General features: G+C 46.5%; 1 protein-coding gene across 4 annotated transcripts in view; it reads left to right on the top strand.

Moving 5' to 3' along the window:
- Positions 1-21,088, top strand: part of CSF3R (colony stimulating factor 3 receptor) — a 180,129-nt gene that overhangs the window by 50,596 nt on the left and 108,445 nt on the right. For 2 of the 4 annotated variants that reach the window (XM_085647921.1, XM_085647923.1), the window contains exon 2: positions 15,989-16,076. In XM_085647921.1, coding sequence (XP_085504047.1) covers positions 16,010-16,076 — 67 coding nt within the window. In that variant the 5' untranslated portion in view covers positions 15,989-16,009. Of the gene's footprint in view, positions 1-13,170; positions 13,336-13,715; positions 13,761-15,988; positions 16,077-21,088 lie in introns of those variants that run through there. The other 2 variants (XM_085647919.1, XM_085647920.1) reach the window with 2 other exon arrangements.

Consider the following 21,088-nt stretch of genomic DNA (forward strand, 5'->3'; position numbering starts at 1 on the left):
GCAATAAACCAGTGTATAAGAGACCAGGTCTCAGAGATGCAGTTAGAGCACCTCGTGACGATACCTTGCTGTCTGATCTGATGTGTTCTGCTCCGACGGAATAAAACCTTGTTTCCTGCCTTCCAGTCTCCAGCGCCTGCCTCTTTTATTGGTAAATTATCGAGTGGTATGAGAGGCGATTACCGCCGGGCAAATACTTGAAAGGATACCGACTGAAACTGCCGCTACCATTTAACAATTGGCGTCCCAAACGTGGGGCCCATCAGCGACACGTGGATCCAGTGGGAGAGGTCCCGACGACAGAGTGAACGACTGCAACGATCGGGAGAGCTCCTGCCCAATAGACCCTCGTCTGGCAGCCGATCATCCGAACTTCACTGGTTCCGAGCAGACCTCTCTCGAGTGATCTACGGTCCTGACTGGGAACCATCAGGAGTGCCGCGGCAAATACGGAGAGTAGAGGACGATCGGGCGCTGGAGGCGGAAGACGAGAAACTGTCCACGCGGTCCGGGTAAGGTCGTGATACACGACAAATTGAGAAATAATTGATTGATTGTTTAATGCTCTGGAAATACTAGTATTGCTCATTGATTGTGCTCATTGATTGTTCTCTTTGAGATATTCGCTGTCTACAAACGGGGAGGAGTAGAAATACTCTCTCTCTCTCCCTTTGCAGATAGTGAAGGGTAGGTAACGCAGACTTTTGTCCCCGTTGAAACCCGTCGTGCCTATCTTTATCTCCCCATTGATTGATTGTCCGAACATTGATTGTTTTGAAGAATAGTGCTTTTTGAGATATTCTCTGTTTGCAAATAACGTAGAATAGGAATATTCTGTCTAGTCTTTGCAAATAGTGAAGGGTAGGTAACGCAGACTTTTGTCCCCGTTGAAACCCGTCGTGCCTATCTTTATCTCCCCATTGATTGATTGATTGATTGTCCGAACACTAGTTGTTCGATATTGGTTCTTTGGAGGTATTCTCTGCTTACAAATAACGAAGAATAGAGATATTCTGTCTAGTCTTTGCAAGCAGTGAAAAGATAGGTAGTGCTGACTTTTGTCCCCGTTGAAACCCGTCATGCCTATCTTCTCCCCACTGATCGGTAGTTGGTTCTGCCCGGAACGCTTATTAGAGGTGAACCATCCGGCTCCACTGGAAGGCACCCCTAATAAGGACATGTTCACTAAATATGGACTAGTCGCCGTAGCCTATAGCAAGCTGTGGCATAAATATACCAAGAAGGACCCCGAAAGTCAGTGGCCACTGATGGGATCCTTCGACGACCATAAGATAGAAGCGCTAGAAATAGCTCTGCGTAGCAATAAGACGACGCCTACTATGCTTGACAGTATCGGCATGTGGCGCAAAGAAGCAACGCAACGGAAAAAGAGGGAAGAAGTAAAAGCAGAAAAGGAATTACGAAAGGCAGCTCACCTTGCCGCTAGAAAGTTAGAAGAAGACATAAAAGAGAGAAGGGAAACTGAACTAAGACAGGAACCCGAAACCTCAGGCCAGTACGCTGTTAGGACCCCTTCTTTGCTCTACCCTGAGTTGTCCTCCAAGCAGCGAACGAATGACGAGTTACTGTTAGGTCCTCCGATCATTTACATGCCCCCTCCGTATGCACCCTCCCAATCAATAGTACAACACCCACAACCCCCGAACACGAGCGAAAGCAGTACAAGGGCCTCGGCCCTCACGGCCTCCGCGCCGGCTGAGCCTCTTGTGCCGAACCCAACGTCAACCACAACGCCAGTCGACCATGAGATAGGAAAGAAAGAGTCCACCAGAATGAATCGACTAACTAAGAATGAACGAGCAGGAATTGACAAGATAGTAGGGACGCTGGTGGAACGAAAAGAAAGTGAGGAGTATATAACAGACGTGTATAACTCGTATGCCGACAGCCGCAGACGACACTTCGTCGTACGGCTCTGTTATCACGCCCTGAATGCATATGAGGATAGGTACCACGATAAAGGTCCCGAAGGCTTAGCGGCCCTATATAGGAAGGTAGACATTGGGGAAGAAAGAGAGGGCGATGTAACGAACCTCTTCACTCGTACACTCGAGGTCTACCGACACCTTAAAGAACATGGACAGACCACCAAAACAGAAACCCCCATAGCAATTAATCCCCAGGGAGGAAGGGCCGATGCCATGATGCCCATTAAAGAGGCTGCCCCCTACTGGGTCCCCCCACGGGGTCAGGGAACACACGACGACATCAACAACCCAGATGCGAAGGGAAGGGTTGTATATAACTGGGTCTATCAGCCGTGGGACCGGCAAGATATTTTGACTTTTAGAAAGACTCTACCCGACTTAAGAAAGAACCCGACTGCCTTCTACACGGAATTGGGTACAGCCTTAGGCTCAACGATAATGACGTTAGCAGATATCGACTTGTTCTTTGGGCTATGTCTGCCGGCTGATGTGTGGAAACAAATCCGGAAAGTTGACCACGCTGAGCCGTTCGGATATACCTGGGTACAACTCGATACCATAGATAAACAGCGAGAGCCAGGACAGAAACCCCCGAAAGCCATCTTAGAGCTCCCAGACAAGATTGTACAAAAGCTGAAGACTCTAATCCCAGAAAGAAAGGTAGATTGGTCGATAGTGACGGCTTGCCGTCAGAAACCCCAGGAAGATGTGTCTGAATACTTCTCCCGATTCGAGACTGTGTTTTCCGATTACAGTGGCCAAGACATGACCACCGCAACCGGACACCACCTCTTTGTCCAGAATTATGTAAAGGGTCTGTCACAGGAAGTTTCCCAGAAGCTACAGACCAGCGAGAGTAGTTGGGCAGCCTCCAAACCCGCAGCGATTCTCCAGATGGCCCAATACTACGAAAATCAGAAAAACGAGAACGATAGGGCATCAGAGAAGAAGAAAAAGGAACTGAAGGAGAGAGTAATGATAGCACAGTTGCAAGGGGTGACCATAGGAAGGGAACCCCCGAAAGAGAATTACCAACCAACCGCCCCTAGAAAGCTACCCCCTAGAGACCATACACCTGCACCCTACAACGGACGGAGAGACTTGGATGGGAATCAATGCGCGTTCTGTAGAGGGTTCGGACACTGGAAATCCCAGTGCCCGGTCCTTCTGGAAATGAACAAGAATAGGGACCCCAGAGACACAACATATGACCCCAGAAACAGAGGACAGGGACGAGGGCACACGAACAACACCATCAACGACAGGCCAGGCAGACCAAACACCTTTGATCGCCCCCGACAAAACCAGTATCAGCAGTCCGACTACGAAAGCACCCATGACTTCGCATAGGACCGCCAGGGACAAGGGAGGGATCCAGTCGAACTCCGTGTTGACCAGCAAGGTCCTTCCGTTACCGCTAAGGTCTTGGGCACAAAATCTCCATTCCTGGTAGACACTGGGGCGACACGTAGTGCGTTATCTAAACGACTGATTCCTAGGGCACCCTTGTCTGGCTCACACGTAACCTCAATAGGCTTTGATGGAACGCCCTCCACTAACCCCTTATCAACACCAATCTCCTTTGACTTAGAAGATAACACCACTGACACGACCTTTCTGCTCTCCTCCAACACCCCCGATGCTATTATGGGACTTGATTTGCTAAAGCATTTTCGAGCCACCATCAGATGCTCCCCAGACGGAGTTCGAGATATCCTACACGATAACCCAGATCTGTCCAGACCCTGACACACGGCGTATGCTCTCTATAACCGATGCTGATATGTCCCTACTCGACACATTACCTTCACATCTATGGGCTAAAACCGACTCAGATGTAGGGCGCATGGTGATCGACCCGGTACACATAACCGTCCGACCGGACGCAGTGCTCCCGAAGCTTCCACAGTATCGGATATCACCCGAAGGCGAGAAGGCATTGGTGGAAATCATCGAGTCCCTGGTCGAGGCAGGAGTGGTGGAAGAAGTAGTCAGTAATGTTTGCAACAGCCCTATCCTACCCATTGTAAAGAAGCAAGGCGAGGGGGATGAGAAAGCCTACCGTTTCATTGTTGACTTGCGAGAGGTTAACAAAGTAGTCATACCCCAGTACCCCGTAGTCTCAGACATCACCACCATCCTCACCCTGATTCCATCCAAACTTCAGTCTTACCATAAAGCCTCTGCTTTCCCTGCTGGCTAAGGATGTCCCCTTCCCCCTCCCCTGGACACCTGAATGTCAATCCTCCTTCAAAGAATTGCGAGACGCCCTCTGCTCGGCCCCAGTCCTAGGAACCCCAGACTACACTAAACCTTTCTCCCTCTACACCCACGAAAGGGAGGGATGTGCGTTGTCTGTCCTAACCCAGTCCATAGGCCCTAAGCAACGCCCTTGTGCCCACTTCTCTGCCACTCTTGACCCCGTAGCCAGAGCTTTGCCTGCCTGCCTTCGAGCAGTAGCCGCCGCTGCTGTCTCTATCCGGCAAAGTGAGGGGATCGTGCTCTCGAACCCCCTCACAGTATTGGTACCCCATGCTGTTGATACCCTCCTGAACCAAACCAAGACTCAACACCTGACTAGCGCACGACTGACTGGGTATGAACTGACTCTGCTTGCGCCCCATATCACATTGAAACGATGCACCACTCTGAATCCAGCTACTCTACTACCTCTCCCTGACGCTGACCCCAATGCATCCCCTATACATGATTGCGTGACCCTCACCGACGAACAAACCAAGAGTAGGGTTGACCTCCGGGATACTGCCTTCCCGGACCCTGACGGAGAACTGTGGGTGGATGGCTCATGCATCAAGCTCCCTGATGGCACCACCTCAGCTGCCTATGCAGTCACCACAGCTCGAACAGTTGTTGAGACAGCCCGCATCACACAGCGATCCGCACAGGCGGCTGAACTAATTGCCCTCACACGAGCCTGCATCCTGGCAGCAGGGACAACCGCAAACATTTACACAGACAGTCAGTATGCCTTTGGGGTAGTTCACCACTTCGGGCTCTTATGGAAAGAGAGGGGATTCCTGACTTCTCATGGCACACCCATCCTGCATGGAGATCTAGTCTCTGCCCTGACCGAAGCAGTCCTCCTCCCCACACGGATAGCTGTGATCAAATGCCAGGCACACAAGAAGGTGACAGACATTATAGGTCAGGGAAATGCACTAGCTGACATTACTGCCCGAACCACAGCCGAGAATAGGTCCACGACCCGCATGTACGTGACCAGGTCACAAACTGAGAAATGGAAGGATGCTAGGGAAACGATTAGGGATATCCAACTAGCCAGCACACCACACAAATTAACTGAATGGGCCCGGGTGGGATTGAAGGACGATGACGGTTGTTGGCGAACTAAAGACTCGAACAAATGGTTACTACCCGACTCATACTTGATCCCCATGCTGACCATGGCACACTCCCCCGCACACATAGGGTCTGCCCCCATGATCGAACTCATCTCCAAAGTCTGGCACAACGACAGAATACCAGACTCAGCCAAACGTCTGGTCCAACAATGCCTAGTATGCCTCCAACACAACCCTGGGAAAGGAACTGCTGTACCCCGGGGAGGGTTTGGGGTCCCCAATCACCCCTTTGAAGTCCTACAAATGGACTATGTCCAGCTAGAAAGGTGCCAAGGTTTAAAGTATGTGCTTGTCGTTGTGTGTGCCTTCAGCAAGTGGGTGGAAGCCTACCGGACCCATGACAACACCGCTATGACTACTGCAAAAGTACTGCTGAAGGAATTCTTCCCCCGATACGGCCTTTGTCGAATTTTGTGGAGCGACAATGGCCCCCACTTCGTAGCCGAAGTTATCCAACTCATCTTAAAAGGGTTGGGTGTAAAACAGAAGTTCCATGCGGTCTTCCATCCCCAATCTGCAGGCCTGGTTGAGCGACACAATGCCACATTGAAGCTTAAGATAGCAAAAATAGTCGCCACCACAGGACTAAGATGGCCAGACGCTCTCCCACTAGCATTGCTATCAATGCGTTCCACCCCCACCAAACACCACTTAACCCCCTACGAGGTCGTCTTTGGGCGGCCCATGAACCTTTGGACTGCACCAAAACCATCATCCATCCACGACGTCCCGGACGTCCTCATGTCTGACTATTTGTATAACCTAACTAAGACATTGTCTGTTATCCACCAGCAGGTGCTGCACGCCATTCCCGATGTTTCCAGGGGCCCGGGACACGACATCCAACCCGGTGACTTCGTCTTAGTGCGTAACTTCCAGCGCACCAAGAGTTTGGAGCCCCGGTGGACGGGCCCCCTGCAAGTCCTGATCACCACCCGAACAGCTCTTCGAGTGGAGGGGAAACGCAATTGGCTGCATGCACACCACTGCAAGAAGATATCACCGACCCTGACAACCACGGACAACATCACCGCCCAAGAGGAACTTCTGGACAAAGACCGACCATCCCTGAGCCGCTGCCCGGATACAGAGACACTTGAGTTGATTGAATATCCCGATCCCACTGTGCCATCCAAAGAAGGGTATAACTTGCGACGAAAGGAGAGAACTTCGGCTAAGCAGACCACAGGCTAAGTGGAAATCTCAGAATGGTAGCCTAGGCACCTCAAAGGCCACCAGGAGAGAAACTAAAACAAAGTCTGTGGTTCTGCCCGCTACCGAGTCTCTTGAAGGTGATGGAAGCGCCCGACATGAAGATGATGGAAGCAACCGGACGTCCAAAGATCCACTTCAAAAACCCAAAGACTGACCGAATGCACAGCTTTAAGACAATAGCACTTTTCATTTCCCTTCTCTTTTGCCTTCTCCTCGTGGTCACCTTCTGGATCGTGGAGGAGAGCACACCCGCTCATAAGACATTGCTGACTACCGTTCAACCTACCACCACGAAAGAACACCATCTGATCTCACTTTCACCCCAACTCCGAGAAAGGCGTAAGGAGTTCTGGAATAACTCTTTTGTGCAGTTACTCCACCAACACAATCTTGCCACCAACGCCACTAACTGCTGGATCTGTGGATTGCTGCCCCATGCCACTGGGCACTCAATCCCCTTCATCCCTTCACCTTTTTCCGTCCATGGTTCCTGCCTCGCCTGGCTGATCCTCCTGCAGGAGAGCTACAAGGACAATGCCACTTCCGGCAGAACCATGTCACACTTCTACCATGGGTTCTGGCTGAACAAAACTGGTAGAACCTCCGCCCTCTTCTGCCCTCTGAGATCGAACACTTCCTTTCACATGGACATCCCCGCCAAAGAACGAATTGAAATGCAAGTGTTCAACAATCCAGCCAGACCCACCTTCTCTTACCTCCGAAAACGGACAGCCGCCACCCTAACAGTGGCCCTGTCCGTCATCAACATCACTGGATCTGTATGCCTCGAAGGCCTGGGGGCACAGCTGGTGGGCCACAGCTCCTGCCTCATCACCCGAACATTGGACTCAGTTGACCCACCTTCCTTTGTTGCCTCCCCGAATATGTACTTCGTGTGTGGTACTAAGGCCTACACCTGGCTCCCGAAAGGTTGGGGAGGCACCTGCTACATCGCCTTTGTCCTTCCTCCGACGTATGTGGCTCCAGCAAACCATCACCGACAGAAACGTGCCAAAGACATTGTACAAACCGACTCCACCAGAGCACAGTTCATGGACGCAGTAAAGGGTCTTGTTCCGCTCTGGGGTCCAATGGCAAACAGCCGTGCCATCCGCCACTTAACCCAGGCAGTCGAAACAGCAATGAACATTACAGCTGGCGCCCTCGCCAACAACACCGCTGAGCTTCAGGCCGTCCGCCTGGTGGCTCTCCAGAACCGCCTTGTTCTAGATGTGGTTCTGGCTGACCGCGGAGGAGCATGCCGCATCATTGGGTCCAGCTGTTGTACCTACGTACCGGATAACTCACCCTCAGTCTACAAAGCAATTGAACACCTCCACAGACTGTCCACAGAGGTCCATCAAGAACAAGAAGAATGGTCACTGGGGAGTTGGTTTTGGGACGCTATTAAAGGTTGGGGATGGAGGCTGTTTTCATTTATCCTCATACCAATCATGATACTATGTGGATGTTGCTTGGGGATTCAGTGTCTGCCACCTTTATGTTCGTTTTTTATGAACTGCATCTGCCCTAAGACTTTGGACTTTGAAACTGAGCGGATGAAAGCTCTGAATGAGGTGGAGGTACGGGGTATTATGGGGATAGATCCAAACTAGGCAAGCTGGCGAGACATGTTAAAAGGGAGGACTGTGGAAATTTAGCGTGCAAACTGAACATTATCTGCGCCATCTTGCCTCTCCCCAGCGCCACGCATAGCAAATGCACGGCCGCCATTTTAGGCACCCCACTCTCTCTCCCCGCTCACTCTCGATCGCCAGCGCTTTCCCCCGGCGCTGCGAGCATCCCCCGCGCGCCGGCCACCCCCGCTCTCTCATACAGGCCATAAACCCTCTCCTTCTGCGCGACCCTGCTACAGGAACCACTTCCGACCGACAACCCATACATGGTCATGCCTCTCCTTTGATAACCCCCCTTCCTCTGCGCCCCATTGTCTGAACTGGTCCCAGGCCATCACCTAGCCCTGCGGATACAGTTTATTGCCCCTACTGTAAGGGAAACACCCCACATCAAAGGGATTACAGTAGAATCAAAGCCCCTACCCCCTGAGACCCGGCCGGTTGCACACACCCCCGGGAATTAGCGGAATTCCCTGCTGCGCGATAGCCATCTCCCACTGCGGGTAGGGTGGGAACCTCTACTGTAACCATGTGTGGGATCGGATCTGAGCCGGGGCTTCAGGGGATATTTCCCCGCACATCAAGGGAATCTCAAGAATGTACTATGTATAATAAAGCAATAAACCAGTGTATAAGAGACCAGGTCTCAGAGATGCAGTTAGAGCACCTCGTGACGATACCTTGCTGTCTGATCTGATGTGTTCTGCTCCGACGGAATAAAACCTTGTTTCCTGCCTTCCAGTCTCCAGCGCCTGCCTCTTTTATTGGTAAATTATCGAGTGGTATGAGAGGCGATTACCGCCGGGCAAATACTTGAAAGGATACCGACTGAAACTGCCGCTACCATTTAACACCACTGCCTGCATTATTAAAGATCTACAATGCAAAATGCATCCCAATGCTTACGTATGGGAGTGATATTTGGGGTTACAAGGATGCAAAGGGGATCCAGGTAGCTGAGAATAACTACATGCGGAAACTCCTTGCGGTCCCCATCGCAACCCCTGGTTTTAACCTGCATGAAGACCTAGGAGTAGGATACGTTTTAGACGAGATTGCGGTTGTACCACTGCTGCTCTGGCTCAGAATTTGGGCATGTCCAACGCCAAATCTAAACCAGCTCATAATTGACGACTGCCTCAGTTTGGATGGGGCCTTACGCATTCCCTGGCTGAACTATATAAAGGAGCAGACTGGATGGCTTGGCTGCCCTGATCTGTTCCTGAACCCAGGGGCACTGGGCAAGACTGCTATCAGAGAAGTTCTAAAGCAGTTTTTGGACAAGCGGCAGATGCTTAGGGAGGAGGTGGAATTAGCAAACCCATCTGTGAGAAGATTTGTTATATTTAGCATGGGCCCACGGATGCAGCCTTAACTAACTTATGTTAACAGAGCATATCACCGCTTTGTTTTGACAAGATTTCGTCTGAATCTGGTTCCTTGGCTCCTGGCATTTCCCCTAGGCTATTCGAAACCTGATTCACTTAAACCCTGCCCTTGCAACAATTTTTCAGAGCAGGACACTTTACATTTTATGTTTTTCTGCACCTTTTACGACTCTCAGCGTAGGTATCATATTTTACCACTGTTTAAAGACCCCCAGTTTGTCCAAGTGAGGCCAGCCCTGACTTATCTTCAAATGTTATCCTCTCCCACAGTTTGCCTGGGGGTTGCAAGCTTTTTAAAAGCAGCTATTAGATACAGGAAAAGTTTGCTGGCATTAGAGTCAGTATGTTCGATTACTTAATCTGCACTTTATGAGATAGCTCTAATATACTCTGGTCATGTATTTATTGTCTGTTTGCACTTTATATTGCTGCTCTATTTGTAGACTTATAGATGTATGATGAAACTGTTAATTGGTATGACGTTTTATCTGTTTTGCATAAGCATTTTTAGAATATAACATTTTAGTGTGTTCTAAGGTCTTATGTATTAATATTTTTTAATGAATTGTGCTTTTATGACTCAGCTGTCGAATAAAGTATCTTTTGACTTGACTTGACTTGATTGCCCATCTCGATGAAAACGGAGAGCACGGCTCAACAACAATGTAGTACTTGCATCATGAAGGGGTTCGACACTGAAGCCTTCATTAACTGCACAGATTAGCGTCAATGCTTCGCCTCCGTTCATGAGATTGACAACGATACAGTGCCTCCTCGACTCCGCCTTGCATCGTGTCTTCAACGGCAAAACTTGCTCCATCCGATACTTTGCCAGTGGGACCTGTATGAGTCCTGTAGCTAGTACAGGGTGAGCATGTTATCTTTTAGTGTGTATCTAGCCTACTCTGACAAGGTTTGTGGTCCCTACTTGTACAGGGTGCATGCCTCTGCCAACTAGAGATCCAATTTCTAAAAGAAACTCTCCGGCAGATACAGCAAGCCAGAAAAAAACTGTTAAAGGCAAAGCTGGGAAGACAATCATGGCTAACAAAGACCAACAACAAAGATGGGTGGAGCATTTTGAAGAACTGCTAATCCAGCCAGTGCCACAGTATCCACCAGACATACAACCAGCTGACAAAGAGATTTCCAAGAATGGTGACCTGAGAAACATCACAAACTACAGAGGGATAACTCTTCTATCAACCCCAGGCAAAGTGTACAACAGAGTTGTCCTGAACAGATAGAAGGAACAAGTTGACACTCAGTTACGAGGCCAGCAATTGACTTCCGCCAAGATAGTTTTTGCATAGACCAGAATACAACACCACGCATAATCATTGAGCAGTCAATGGAATTAAACTCCCCCCTCCAGATCAACTTTTTTGACAATGATAAGGCATTCAACACCATGGACAGTGAGATCTTTTGGAAACTCCTCCACCACTACTGTGTGCCAGATAAAGTCATAAGGATCATCAGGAACTCTTACGCAGGAATGACTTGCAAAATACTCCATGGAGGACAACTTACAGAAGCCTTTGAAGTGAGGACCGGAGGACGCCGGGGTTGTTTGCTCTTGCCTTTTCTCTTCTTGCTGGCCATAAACTGGATAATGAAGACATCCACAGCAAAGAGATGGAATGTGATCGAGTACACACCTTGGATGCAGCTCAATGACCTGGACTTTGCAGACGACCTGCTCTACTCTCCCATACCTATCTGCAGATGCACGAGATGAAATACAAAATGGCAGCCACATCAGCACAACTTGGCCTCAACATTCATAGGGAAAAACCAAGATTCTGAAGGCTAACACGGCCAGCACAACTGCAGTCACTCTTGCAGGTGATGCCCTGGAAGAGGTTCGGGCTTTCACCTACCTGGGCAGATGAAAAGACAAGAAGGACGGCACAAATGCTGACGTCAAGGCAAGAATCAGAAAACCATAGGCTACCTTCATTCAGCTAAAGCAGATCTTGAGCTCCAAAGATCTAACGCTGCAAACCAAGATCTGGCTTTTTAACACCAATGTAAAATTGGTCATTCTCTATGGAGCAGAAACTTGGAGGACAAAGGTGACCACCACCAAAAAAGTCCAGATTTTCATCAACACCTGGCTGAGGAAAATCCTCCAAATCTGCTGATCAAACAACATCAGCAACAACAACCTGCGACAGCAGACTTTCCAATTCCTTGCTTATGAAGAAATCATGAAAACACTCTGGGGCTCTATAGGGCACATCCTCTGCAAGCCCGCATCAAATACCACCAGACAAGCCCTCACCTGGAACCCTGAAGGGAAAAGGAAAAGAGGAAGGCCAAGAAACATGTGGCATTGAGGCCTCAAGGCTGACTGTAAGGAGATGGGTTAAACCTGGAGTCAGATTGAAAGATAAGCCCAGGGCAGAGAAGACTGGAGAGTCCTGGTTGATGACTTATACCGCAGGAGGGGTAGTAGGCATAAGTAAGTAAGTAAGGGCCTAATTTAGAGTTCGGCAGACAGGTTACTCTGTCATAAACGTGACGAATTTCCCGTCTGCCATATTCCAAGTGCCATTGGATATAATGCACTTGAAATACAGTGGAAGCGATATCCGTCACATAGTAATCCATCCGCTGAACTCTAAATCAGGCCCTAAGTCTTAACCTGTGGTCCAAGGACCCCTGGGAGTCCACAAGGCCTACCCAGGAGACCTGCAACTATTTCACAAAATGAAATAATATTGAAAATAATAAATTAACATTTATAAAGTATATACAGATAAAGCATCAAAAATGAACATTTGAAAAACATCTTCTATATTTGATTTTAAATTAAACAAAAAATTTCAATATTTGAGAATTTGTTTGGTTTATACTTGTTTTGTATATTTTTATGTATTGTTTTTAGTTTTAAATTATAGGAATTTCTTAGACTGGGGGTCCCCGACTACCAATAATGACTCAGTGGGGGTCCACATAGTCAAAAGCTTAAAAACCGCTGCTTTGTGTTATTTCTTATTATCATTTTATACTTAGCTGGCTACTGCCTTGAGCTGTACAACCTGATGTTCTGTTCTTGGTCCTGAGTAGGGCTTTGTTGTATGCTCATAACTGTTCCATTGACGTGTGTATATTAGACCTTGTTTAAATTGACAGATATGTGTCAGCACGCAAGTTAGTTCAGTGAACCAATGTGTCCGCTGCAGAGGTCTTTGAGTGACTTTGAGTCCCTAGGTTCTAGTTCTGGCGGGCCCATTCAACCTTTCATCCTTCTGATGTCGATTACATAGTTTCCAAGTAATGTACCTCTAGTACGCACCTGTTGTTAGCGCCTACTGCCATGTGCTATAGAAGAGTGCGCTATACAGGCGCGCGCATTTGTTTCTGTGTGTGCGCCTTTCTGTCCATACCCCCATCATCATTTCTCTTCCTGATAGTCAGTGAGGCGGACTGTGTTCGGGAAGTGTTTTGCAATCACCTCAGACTCCGCGCAACCGACAGCGTTAGTTCTTTGAGGAACCAGCTTTCATCACGGCAGGCAAACACCGGCGTCCAACCCTGAGTGGCAATGCCTTCTCCGACCCACCTGGCAGCAGGGCACCTGTCCGTTTCGGATACACCTGTCCACTGAGGCGGCGATGAGATGCGTGAGCGCATCCACAGGTGTCCACGCGGCGTCTAGTCCTTCCGGAGCACGTACAGACTCACCCGTAGGCAGGTCACTGCAAAACCATTCCGAGTGCCGTGGACATGAATGAGACGTGTGTTCTATCGGAACGTAAGTGGCGTGGCGTGGCGTAATATTCCTCATGTGGTAAATGTGATGTAGCTGTTGACATAGAACTAATACACCAGGCTCAAAAGGCTGTCCGCGAGACCATCGCGTGGGTTTCTTGACCATGTTCCAAGCAGTTTTTATTCTGCTGGCAAACTTTTTGTTGTGGTTACTATCGTCAGGGTGGGGTTTTTTCAAATGTAATCTACATACGAAAAAATAAACGGTAGGTTGATTGTGTAGCGTTTTGTGCCAACCTGTGGGCACAACAGAGTGATGCGGGAGAACAGGAAAGAGAGAAGAGAAGGAACCCGAAAGAGGGGACGAGGAAGGATATTTATGGATGGAAATGTCTTTCCCACAACGCTAGCATCTCAGAAGACAGAGGAGAGCTATTGAGGAAGAAAGAGCGGGAGATGGGTGAACAGGTGACTTATGGTAGTAATAGAAGAGGGAAATAGACAAGCAGGGATTTCGGTGGGCAGATTGTGCCAGGGTCCCTATTACGCCCAATATGCATGTCCGTTATGTTACAGCCAAAAAACTGAGTGATTCGGCAACTAATGTAAAACACTTAAGGTGATCTATTTCAGCGATGCAGTCCCTGTTTGCATTTCATAGGTGTGACTTTAGCTTGCGTTTCTTAAGAATATTAGCTTTCTCTAGACGTGTATGTCAGAGGGAGAGATGGTGGGGAGATCTGCTGGTAGTACTCTTGGAACATACAACACCAAGTTTTGTTCCCCTACATTAGTTACCAGCTGAACATGGGGGTGATATTTTAGTACCTTTTCATCATTCATAATGCCAGACTGGTCTGGCCTTCATACCTTGGATCTAAATAGAAAACCTACTCCTTATATCAATATTTTCAATCCTCTAGCAAATTACTGTGAGAGACAGCGAGATTTGTAAAGCAGAGTTGTATCGTGTTTTCCTTATCCCTATGTGAAGTTTCTTCACAATAGACTCCAACCCCATCCATCATATGGATGGAGCCAATCTTCTACTTAATCCTTACCTGAAAAAATCATTTTTTCACAATATTAACAAACCTTTTGCAATTATTCTCAGACTTCTAGGTGAATGCAGTTTGTCTTCATTGTCTGTAGCCGTTTGTGGCTTCTTTTGGCTTCAGGCCAACCAGATAATGCATACCAACGTAACACTCATAACACAGAGCGAATTTGTACTAAGCTAAATCTATTACTGCATGTGTTTTTTTCTGCAGTTGTGTACAGGAATGAGGTGATGGTGTTCTGTGTCTGGAAATTGTTATTTGAATGTCAACTGTTTTTAATGCTGTCCTCAGGTAAATTCTTTCAATAGAATGTGGGAATTATACAGTAAGCTTGAAGTAAACCCATATTGAAGTCAAACATGGTAGTAAATTAGTATTGTTTGACTATTTCGATATCTCTGCATTCTTCTCGATCCCCTTTCCATTTTCATGACCCCACTCACTCTGTGATGAAGTGTCACTCATTGACATTCGGCCCAAGGCACTTCAGGGTTTAAAACTAAACTGCCCAGGTCCAAGGAAAATCGTGATGCTCCCTTTGCCACGAGGGGGAGAGCCTCAAGGCACTTTTGCCAGGCTGAGGAGGTCACACCCACAGGGCTGTGAAATCCTGAGCCTGTCAAAGTTCAAATCAGGCAGTCAGGAGTCTGCAAATTTAGCGCATGTCTAGCTCTTGGCTGCCTAACCTGACCCAGAAGAGTGCCTGTCAGGCCAACCTATGTTCAGCCTGATGGAAACTCTTCTTGCCTGGAAAAAGGTGGGGGTGTGGCCCCCTCAGCCCATACAGATGGGACACTGCTGCTTAACTAGCTAAATAATTTAGGGTGTTCCCTCTGTCAGAAGCAAAGATGAAAGGAGGGCAGTCATTAACCTGGAAGGATTTTCAGGTTTGGTTTGACAGTGCAACTGTCACTCGACCTTTTTACCCAAACAAATATTATCCTGATTATTCCAGTCACTTTGCATGTTTCAGATTGTTAGTCAGTATCTATCTACAAGCTTCAGACAATCAACAGCACCGTGACCTTCTATCGGAGGGCATGATGCCAACTATGATTTAAAAAGCAGAGAGGATGCGCAGGGATCCCATGAATGTATTCTGTTATATTCTTCATAGGTTTACACAAGCCTCTCTTTTATGAGGACGTGCATTTATATCTTCAGCAATAAATTGATCTTTAGTGTTCCCTGTCATGTGACGTCACATGCAAGAACAATGATGATGCTTGCCTTAACTCAAAAAAAATGAATGGCCTAATATGCAAACTATGCAGTTGCTTGAATTTTTGTATTCACAATAGTGTGTGTTTAATATGAAGCTGCCAAAGTGTTGAATCTATGATATTAACTAGCAATGTATTTTCAAGATAAGAATACATAGGGAAGTATAGATCTACTATTGTGGTATAACACCTCCTAGGTTCACAAGCAGTAAAGTGGCGTGACTCAGTCAAAGGGCTTCACATGCTTCCAGGCTCGCTCCTGGGGACTATAGCTGAGCAGCATGTCCTTGTGATGCTCTGCAGATATCGCCGTAATCGTTGAAATCTGAAGCCCCTCATCTAAAAGCTGGAGCATGCCTACCTAAGACATAAGTCCTTGAACATCTCTCCTCCCTCTCTCTGCTTATTGCAGGTGTTCTACGTGGACAGGATCATGGCAGTGCAGAGGGCCATAGGTGTGCTTCCTGGGAGCCTGCTGCTGCTCCTGCTGCTCCCCAATGGTAAGAAATTCGAGGATCTGCAACCACTTTGGGAAACTGAAGCGTTCTTCATTGTGAATGCCACGTTTGATCGTTTTTAGGGAGAGCATCGCTCTTTCAGAGGGGTGCATTGTATGGAATGAATGTGAAATGGAAAAATGGACAGGTAGTTGGATATACAATGGGCAAAAGGATGCATGCATGGATAGATAGACATAGATTGATACATGGGAGATGCAAAACAAGTGATGGCTAGACATATTGTAGATCAGGGTAGTCCATCCGAGGTCCATAAGAAGCAGACCTGCTCCATATTTATTTTCAGAATGTGTATATGGAGAAGTCTTGCCTATGGGCTTCTTACTTTTTGAACCTATTCCCTTTTAGTTTGGCCATTTTCAGGCTCCTTTTGTTGAGTTAGTCCGTGGAAGTCTTCAGTTTTTCAGAAACGTGGATACGTAATTTATCACTTCTTTATACATGCAACTGTATGACGGAAAGATAGGGCAGGCCTTGAAGAGAGAGAAATGTGGTTGTATATCTTCAGACCTTCCATGAGATGCACAGCAGCCTGGAGGACACTGTTCAGTGTGGTTGGGTTGAATCAAGAACACCTGTGCTGGACATTACCACTGTCTGGTTGTTGGTTGGCCAAGGATGGTTCTGAAATCTAGCCCAATGAGACAGGCTTGACTTTCTGTAACGGTGAGAACTGATTCAATTTTCTCAGCATTTTCATGTCCATGTGGATGTTAAAGGAGATGTAAGATTTTCGTTTGTTTGTGTTGAGTTGTGGTGTGAATTGTTCTAAGTTTACATTGGAGAGCTAGTATTACATTTATAAATGTGTGACATCATAGGCAGTGTGGATACATTCTTGATCCAGTTTAGTTTCAATGAGTAAATTGACATCCAAGATCAGATAACTGGCAAGGAATATTTTGGCATTGTCGATATGTTTGATTATGAAGATTTCCAGGTGCAATTGTACATTTTCAGTAAATTCAAGTGGTTACATATACAGGGTGCATATCACTGGGGAAATGACCAATCTATATGGGACATCGCAAATCACTGTTAGCTATTGAGTTCTCAAGGAGCCAGCCTGGAAAAGTTAGGTAGAAACAGAGGTGTGGGATACAAACTAGTGAGTATGGTACCAGTGAATGCAAGCATGATAATAGGATATTGATCAAGGCTAAAGACTGCTGACATTTCATAGGATTAGAAAGCAATGTATCCAGTATCTGTGAAGAGGAGTGTGACATTCAGAGGTGGGATGGTGACTGTCTCATTGCCGCAATGCATTGTGGAGTTTGATGGATATCCATGTAGGAGGTGATTCCTGCTGCTCTGCTCCTAAATTTGCATGGCAACGACTTTTCTATGACATTGTATATAAATGGGAAATGAATGACGGTAAATAGTTGGCTACATCTCTGGGGTCTAATTTGTATTTCCTGTGAACTAGAGGATGTGCTATGTTTTGAGGATGTCCGGGAAGAAGCCTTGTGTCAGAGTGTCATTGATTACATTGAAAAGTGGTGTAAGAGTTCCATTAAGGAGAGATTTTAACTTGGCTCAGGGAATGGTGTAGTCATCACATGTTGTTGCCTTGAGAGCACCAAGGATCCGTAAGTGGAGTTCAACTGAAAGTGTCTTACAGTTGGACTAGGAGAGCCTCTTGCGTGGTTTGAGGCATGGCGGAATGGAGATTTGTTTGTGCTGTCAATGTATTGTTTGTTCTATTAAGAAGTTGTTAATCACATTGTATTTATCATACAGGGGGTTGATGCAGAGTTTGATGGTTTTAAATGAGGCTCTGTCCATATTGGCGCATTGGTGATGGCAGAAGTATAGTATGTATTGTTGGCTACTGAGGTGTGATTTTGGCATCCTGATCTTATTCATTTTATTCTATTGCATTATCTTGGGATTGTTTTTGTGCAGTTGTTTCTCTTGTTTGTGGATAGAGTATTTACTATCAAACATCTATTTGGTGTATTGGAGAGGTGGTGGTTTTGTTTTCATGTTTCGGTTTCAGTGACGCTTTAATGTTGGCATTGGCTTTGAAGGTGTTAATTAGAAACTAAGAGAAGGCATTTATGTTGGCGGTGAGTTCAGTGTCAGTGAAAAAGCCTTGCTTGAATAAATAGGCGGGGATGTTTTGAAAAAGCGAAACTGTTGTTTATATCACTTTGGTTGCCCATTGTGAATTGTCGGTGTACAGTGGAAGGTGACTGTCCTGGGGAAATGGTTTGGTCTGTGGAGTACACTTGTACTGAGTGAGGCAATTTGAACTGATAATGAGGTCAGGGTTATTGCGTAGGATGTTTGTAGGTTTGATAACATGTTACTTGGTATTCAGTGCTTTTCAGGGATCATCAAGTCTGAATTATATATTCTTAGTGACATGGTCTTAGTCAATCAATCAACTCGCTGATAAATTTGTGATGAAAGTGTTTCCCAGGAGATGGTGTTTTTGTAAACTGGGTGTCTACAGATTAGGTTGAAGGATATTGTTAACGAGGCATGGATATAGAAGTGACTGGTGAGACGTTCATTGGAGTATTGTTAAAGTATTGTGGAAAGTGTTAGATTTTCCTGGGGCTATTACGAAATTAGTAACTGGATTGTGTGTTGATTTTGTATGTGGAAGTGTGGGTGGGCATTTTACTTGATGTGCCTGGGTTGAGGAATATGGTGGTGACTTATCCGAGGTACAAGAGTCGAATTTGAAGATGTTAGATATATTCAAAGGACCAAACAAGGATTACCTTTATCTTCACTCACTCGTAGCGTCAGATGCTCAGGTGAAGAGACACTGAGGATCCAACAGAAGCAGGGAGGATGGCGAGCGCTTACTTTTGTGTCCTTCTTTGGCTGTCATTGGTGTATGAAAGTGAAACATCTTGTAGCCTTCTTCTACCCATGTTGGATATAAATTGTGTGTTAATTTATCTTATTTGGTTATCCTGGAAAGCCTACATTTTTAAAAAATGTATTTTGAAAGTTTTCTAATATGACCCGTGCGGGTACGAGAGCACTTCACAATTGTTCAGAGGCAGCACCCAAATAAGGGAGGGTACAACACAATGTTGACCGATACATCAAAAACAATAATGTAGCAGGAGAGTAGTAGACAATTGATGTGCCAGGAAAGGTACGAAGGGAGGAGATGCTATGTTGTAGTGCAGAAATGTGTTCATAAATAGTACTTTAACTTCTTTTTTGAATGATGCAGTTAAGGGATTTAGTTTGAATTTAGAGAGCAAGGTGTTCCAAATTCTTGGGGCGATCTCAGAGAAAGCTCGGTTGCAGGTTTTCTTTGTAGGAATCTCTGAGGTTTCAGCAGTAAGGTGTTAGAGCTTCTGGAGAATCTGCTGCCACCAGAAAGTTTGAGCTTCTAAGCGAGGTATCTCAGGGTATTGAAGTGAAGGACTTTGTGAGTCATGCAGGCAATTTTTAGCTGAATTCTTGCTTTGTAAGGAAGCCAGATGAGGGATTTCAAATCGGGGGTGATGTGGTTGTTTCTTTTTGATCCTGTGATGAGCCTTGCAGCAGAGCTGAGAGAGGCCCTCAGAGGAGCCGTTTTGGATCTGGGCAAGCCGCAAAGGATTGCACTTCCATTGTCCAATCTGGGAATCACTAGGGCTTGCACTGAAGACTTGAAGTCATTGGAGGGGAGCAAGGGTTTTAATTTTCTTAAAATGTTCATTTGGAGGTCGCTCCTTTGATGGCATTACTGATGTGCTTCTGCATGTTAAGGTTCTTGTTGAGAGTTAATCCCAGTGATCTCGTTGAATCTATAACTTGTGGCAAGCAGTTGAGGGCTGTTAGTTGTTTCAACCAATCTTCGCTGACAGGTGATTGGTTGGGTGGGGCGTTTAGGAGGAATTTGTTTTTTTGAGTATTTAGTATGAAGTGGTTGCATGGCAGCCATTTGTGGGTGTTCTGTAGAGTTAAGCTGAGGGACCTGATGTTTTCAGGCAAGGAGACTTTCAGGTATAATTGGGTGTCGTCAGCATACATGTGGTAATGGATGTTGGATGAACCCAGAATTTCCGTTAGAGTTTCCATGAACCAGTTAAAAAGAGTGGGCGATATGGAGGAACGCTGTGGAACCCCTAAAGTGGCCAGAGTGGTCTGAGATAGGAAATGATTAACCTTGAATCTTTGAGTTCTGTTTTGGAAAACTATGTGAACCAGTTTAGGATTGATCTTGATAGACCCATTCCATGTTTCAAAAGTTGAAGTAGGTTGCCATGCTTGACTATGTCGAATGCCGAAGATAGGTCAAGGAGGATTAGCAGGCAAGATTCATTCTGGCCCAACATTTTTAGTGCATCGTCTACTATGTGAGTAATAACCGATTCAGTGCTATGCCCTGACAGAAGCTGGATTGGAATTGGTCTTAAAGGCGGAATTGTTCGATGTGGTTACAGAGCTTCACCAGAGTAGGAATGATGGAGATACGTCAGGAGTTTTTTGAGCCAGTGCAATCTGCCTTTGTTTTTTTCAGGCCGGGGAAACCTGCCCAGACTTTAGGCAGTCAGGGATAGTACCTTGAAGTAGGGAGGCATTAGCAATCTTGGTCCAAAGAGGGAGTATTTGATCTTGGTCCAAAGAGGGAGAATTCGATCTCATTAAAGAAATTGGGGCCGGTACAGGGTCATTGAAGTGGCTTGAGGGTTTCAGAGCTGCTTGAATTTTGAGAATGGCGCTTTCATTAAAGGTTTTGATAGAATTTCATGAGGCGTTGTTTTTGGGGATGTGCCCAGGTGGAATGAGGGATCTGCAGTCTGGGTAGTAGAGAGGCTGGCATGAGGTAGGAGAGGACAATGCCCCAAAGCCATCTGCAAACCATTTCTCATATTTTCTGTCTTCTCAAGAAAGAAGGAGGGAAATTCCTCACAGTTTGGTAGCAGACTGGATCCAGCTAGGAAAGGTTTGGGTAGACTATTTGATTGTATTTTAATGAGTTCAAATCCATTTTTAGGTCAGTTTCTACCTTGATTCAGTTGGTTTCTGAA

This window comes from Triturus cristatus, chromosome 3_2 (assembly GCF_964204655.1).
Source record: "Triturus cristatus chromosome 3_2, aTriCri1.1, whole genome shotgun sequence".
Lineage (NCBI taxonomy): Eukaryota > Metazoa > Chordata > Amphibia > Caudata > Salamandridae > Triturus > Triturus cristatus.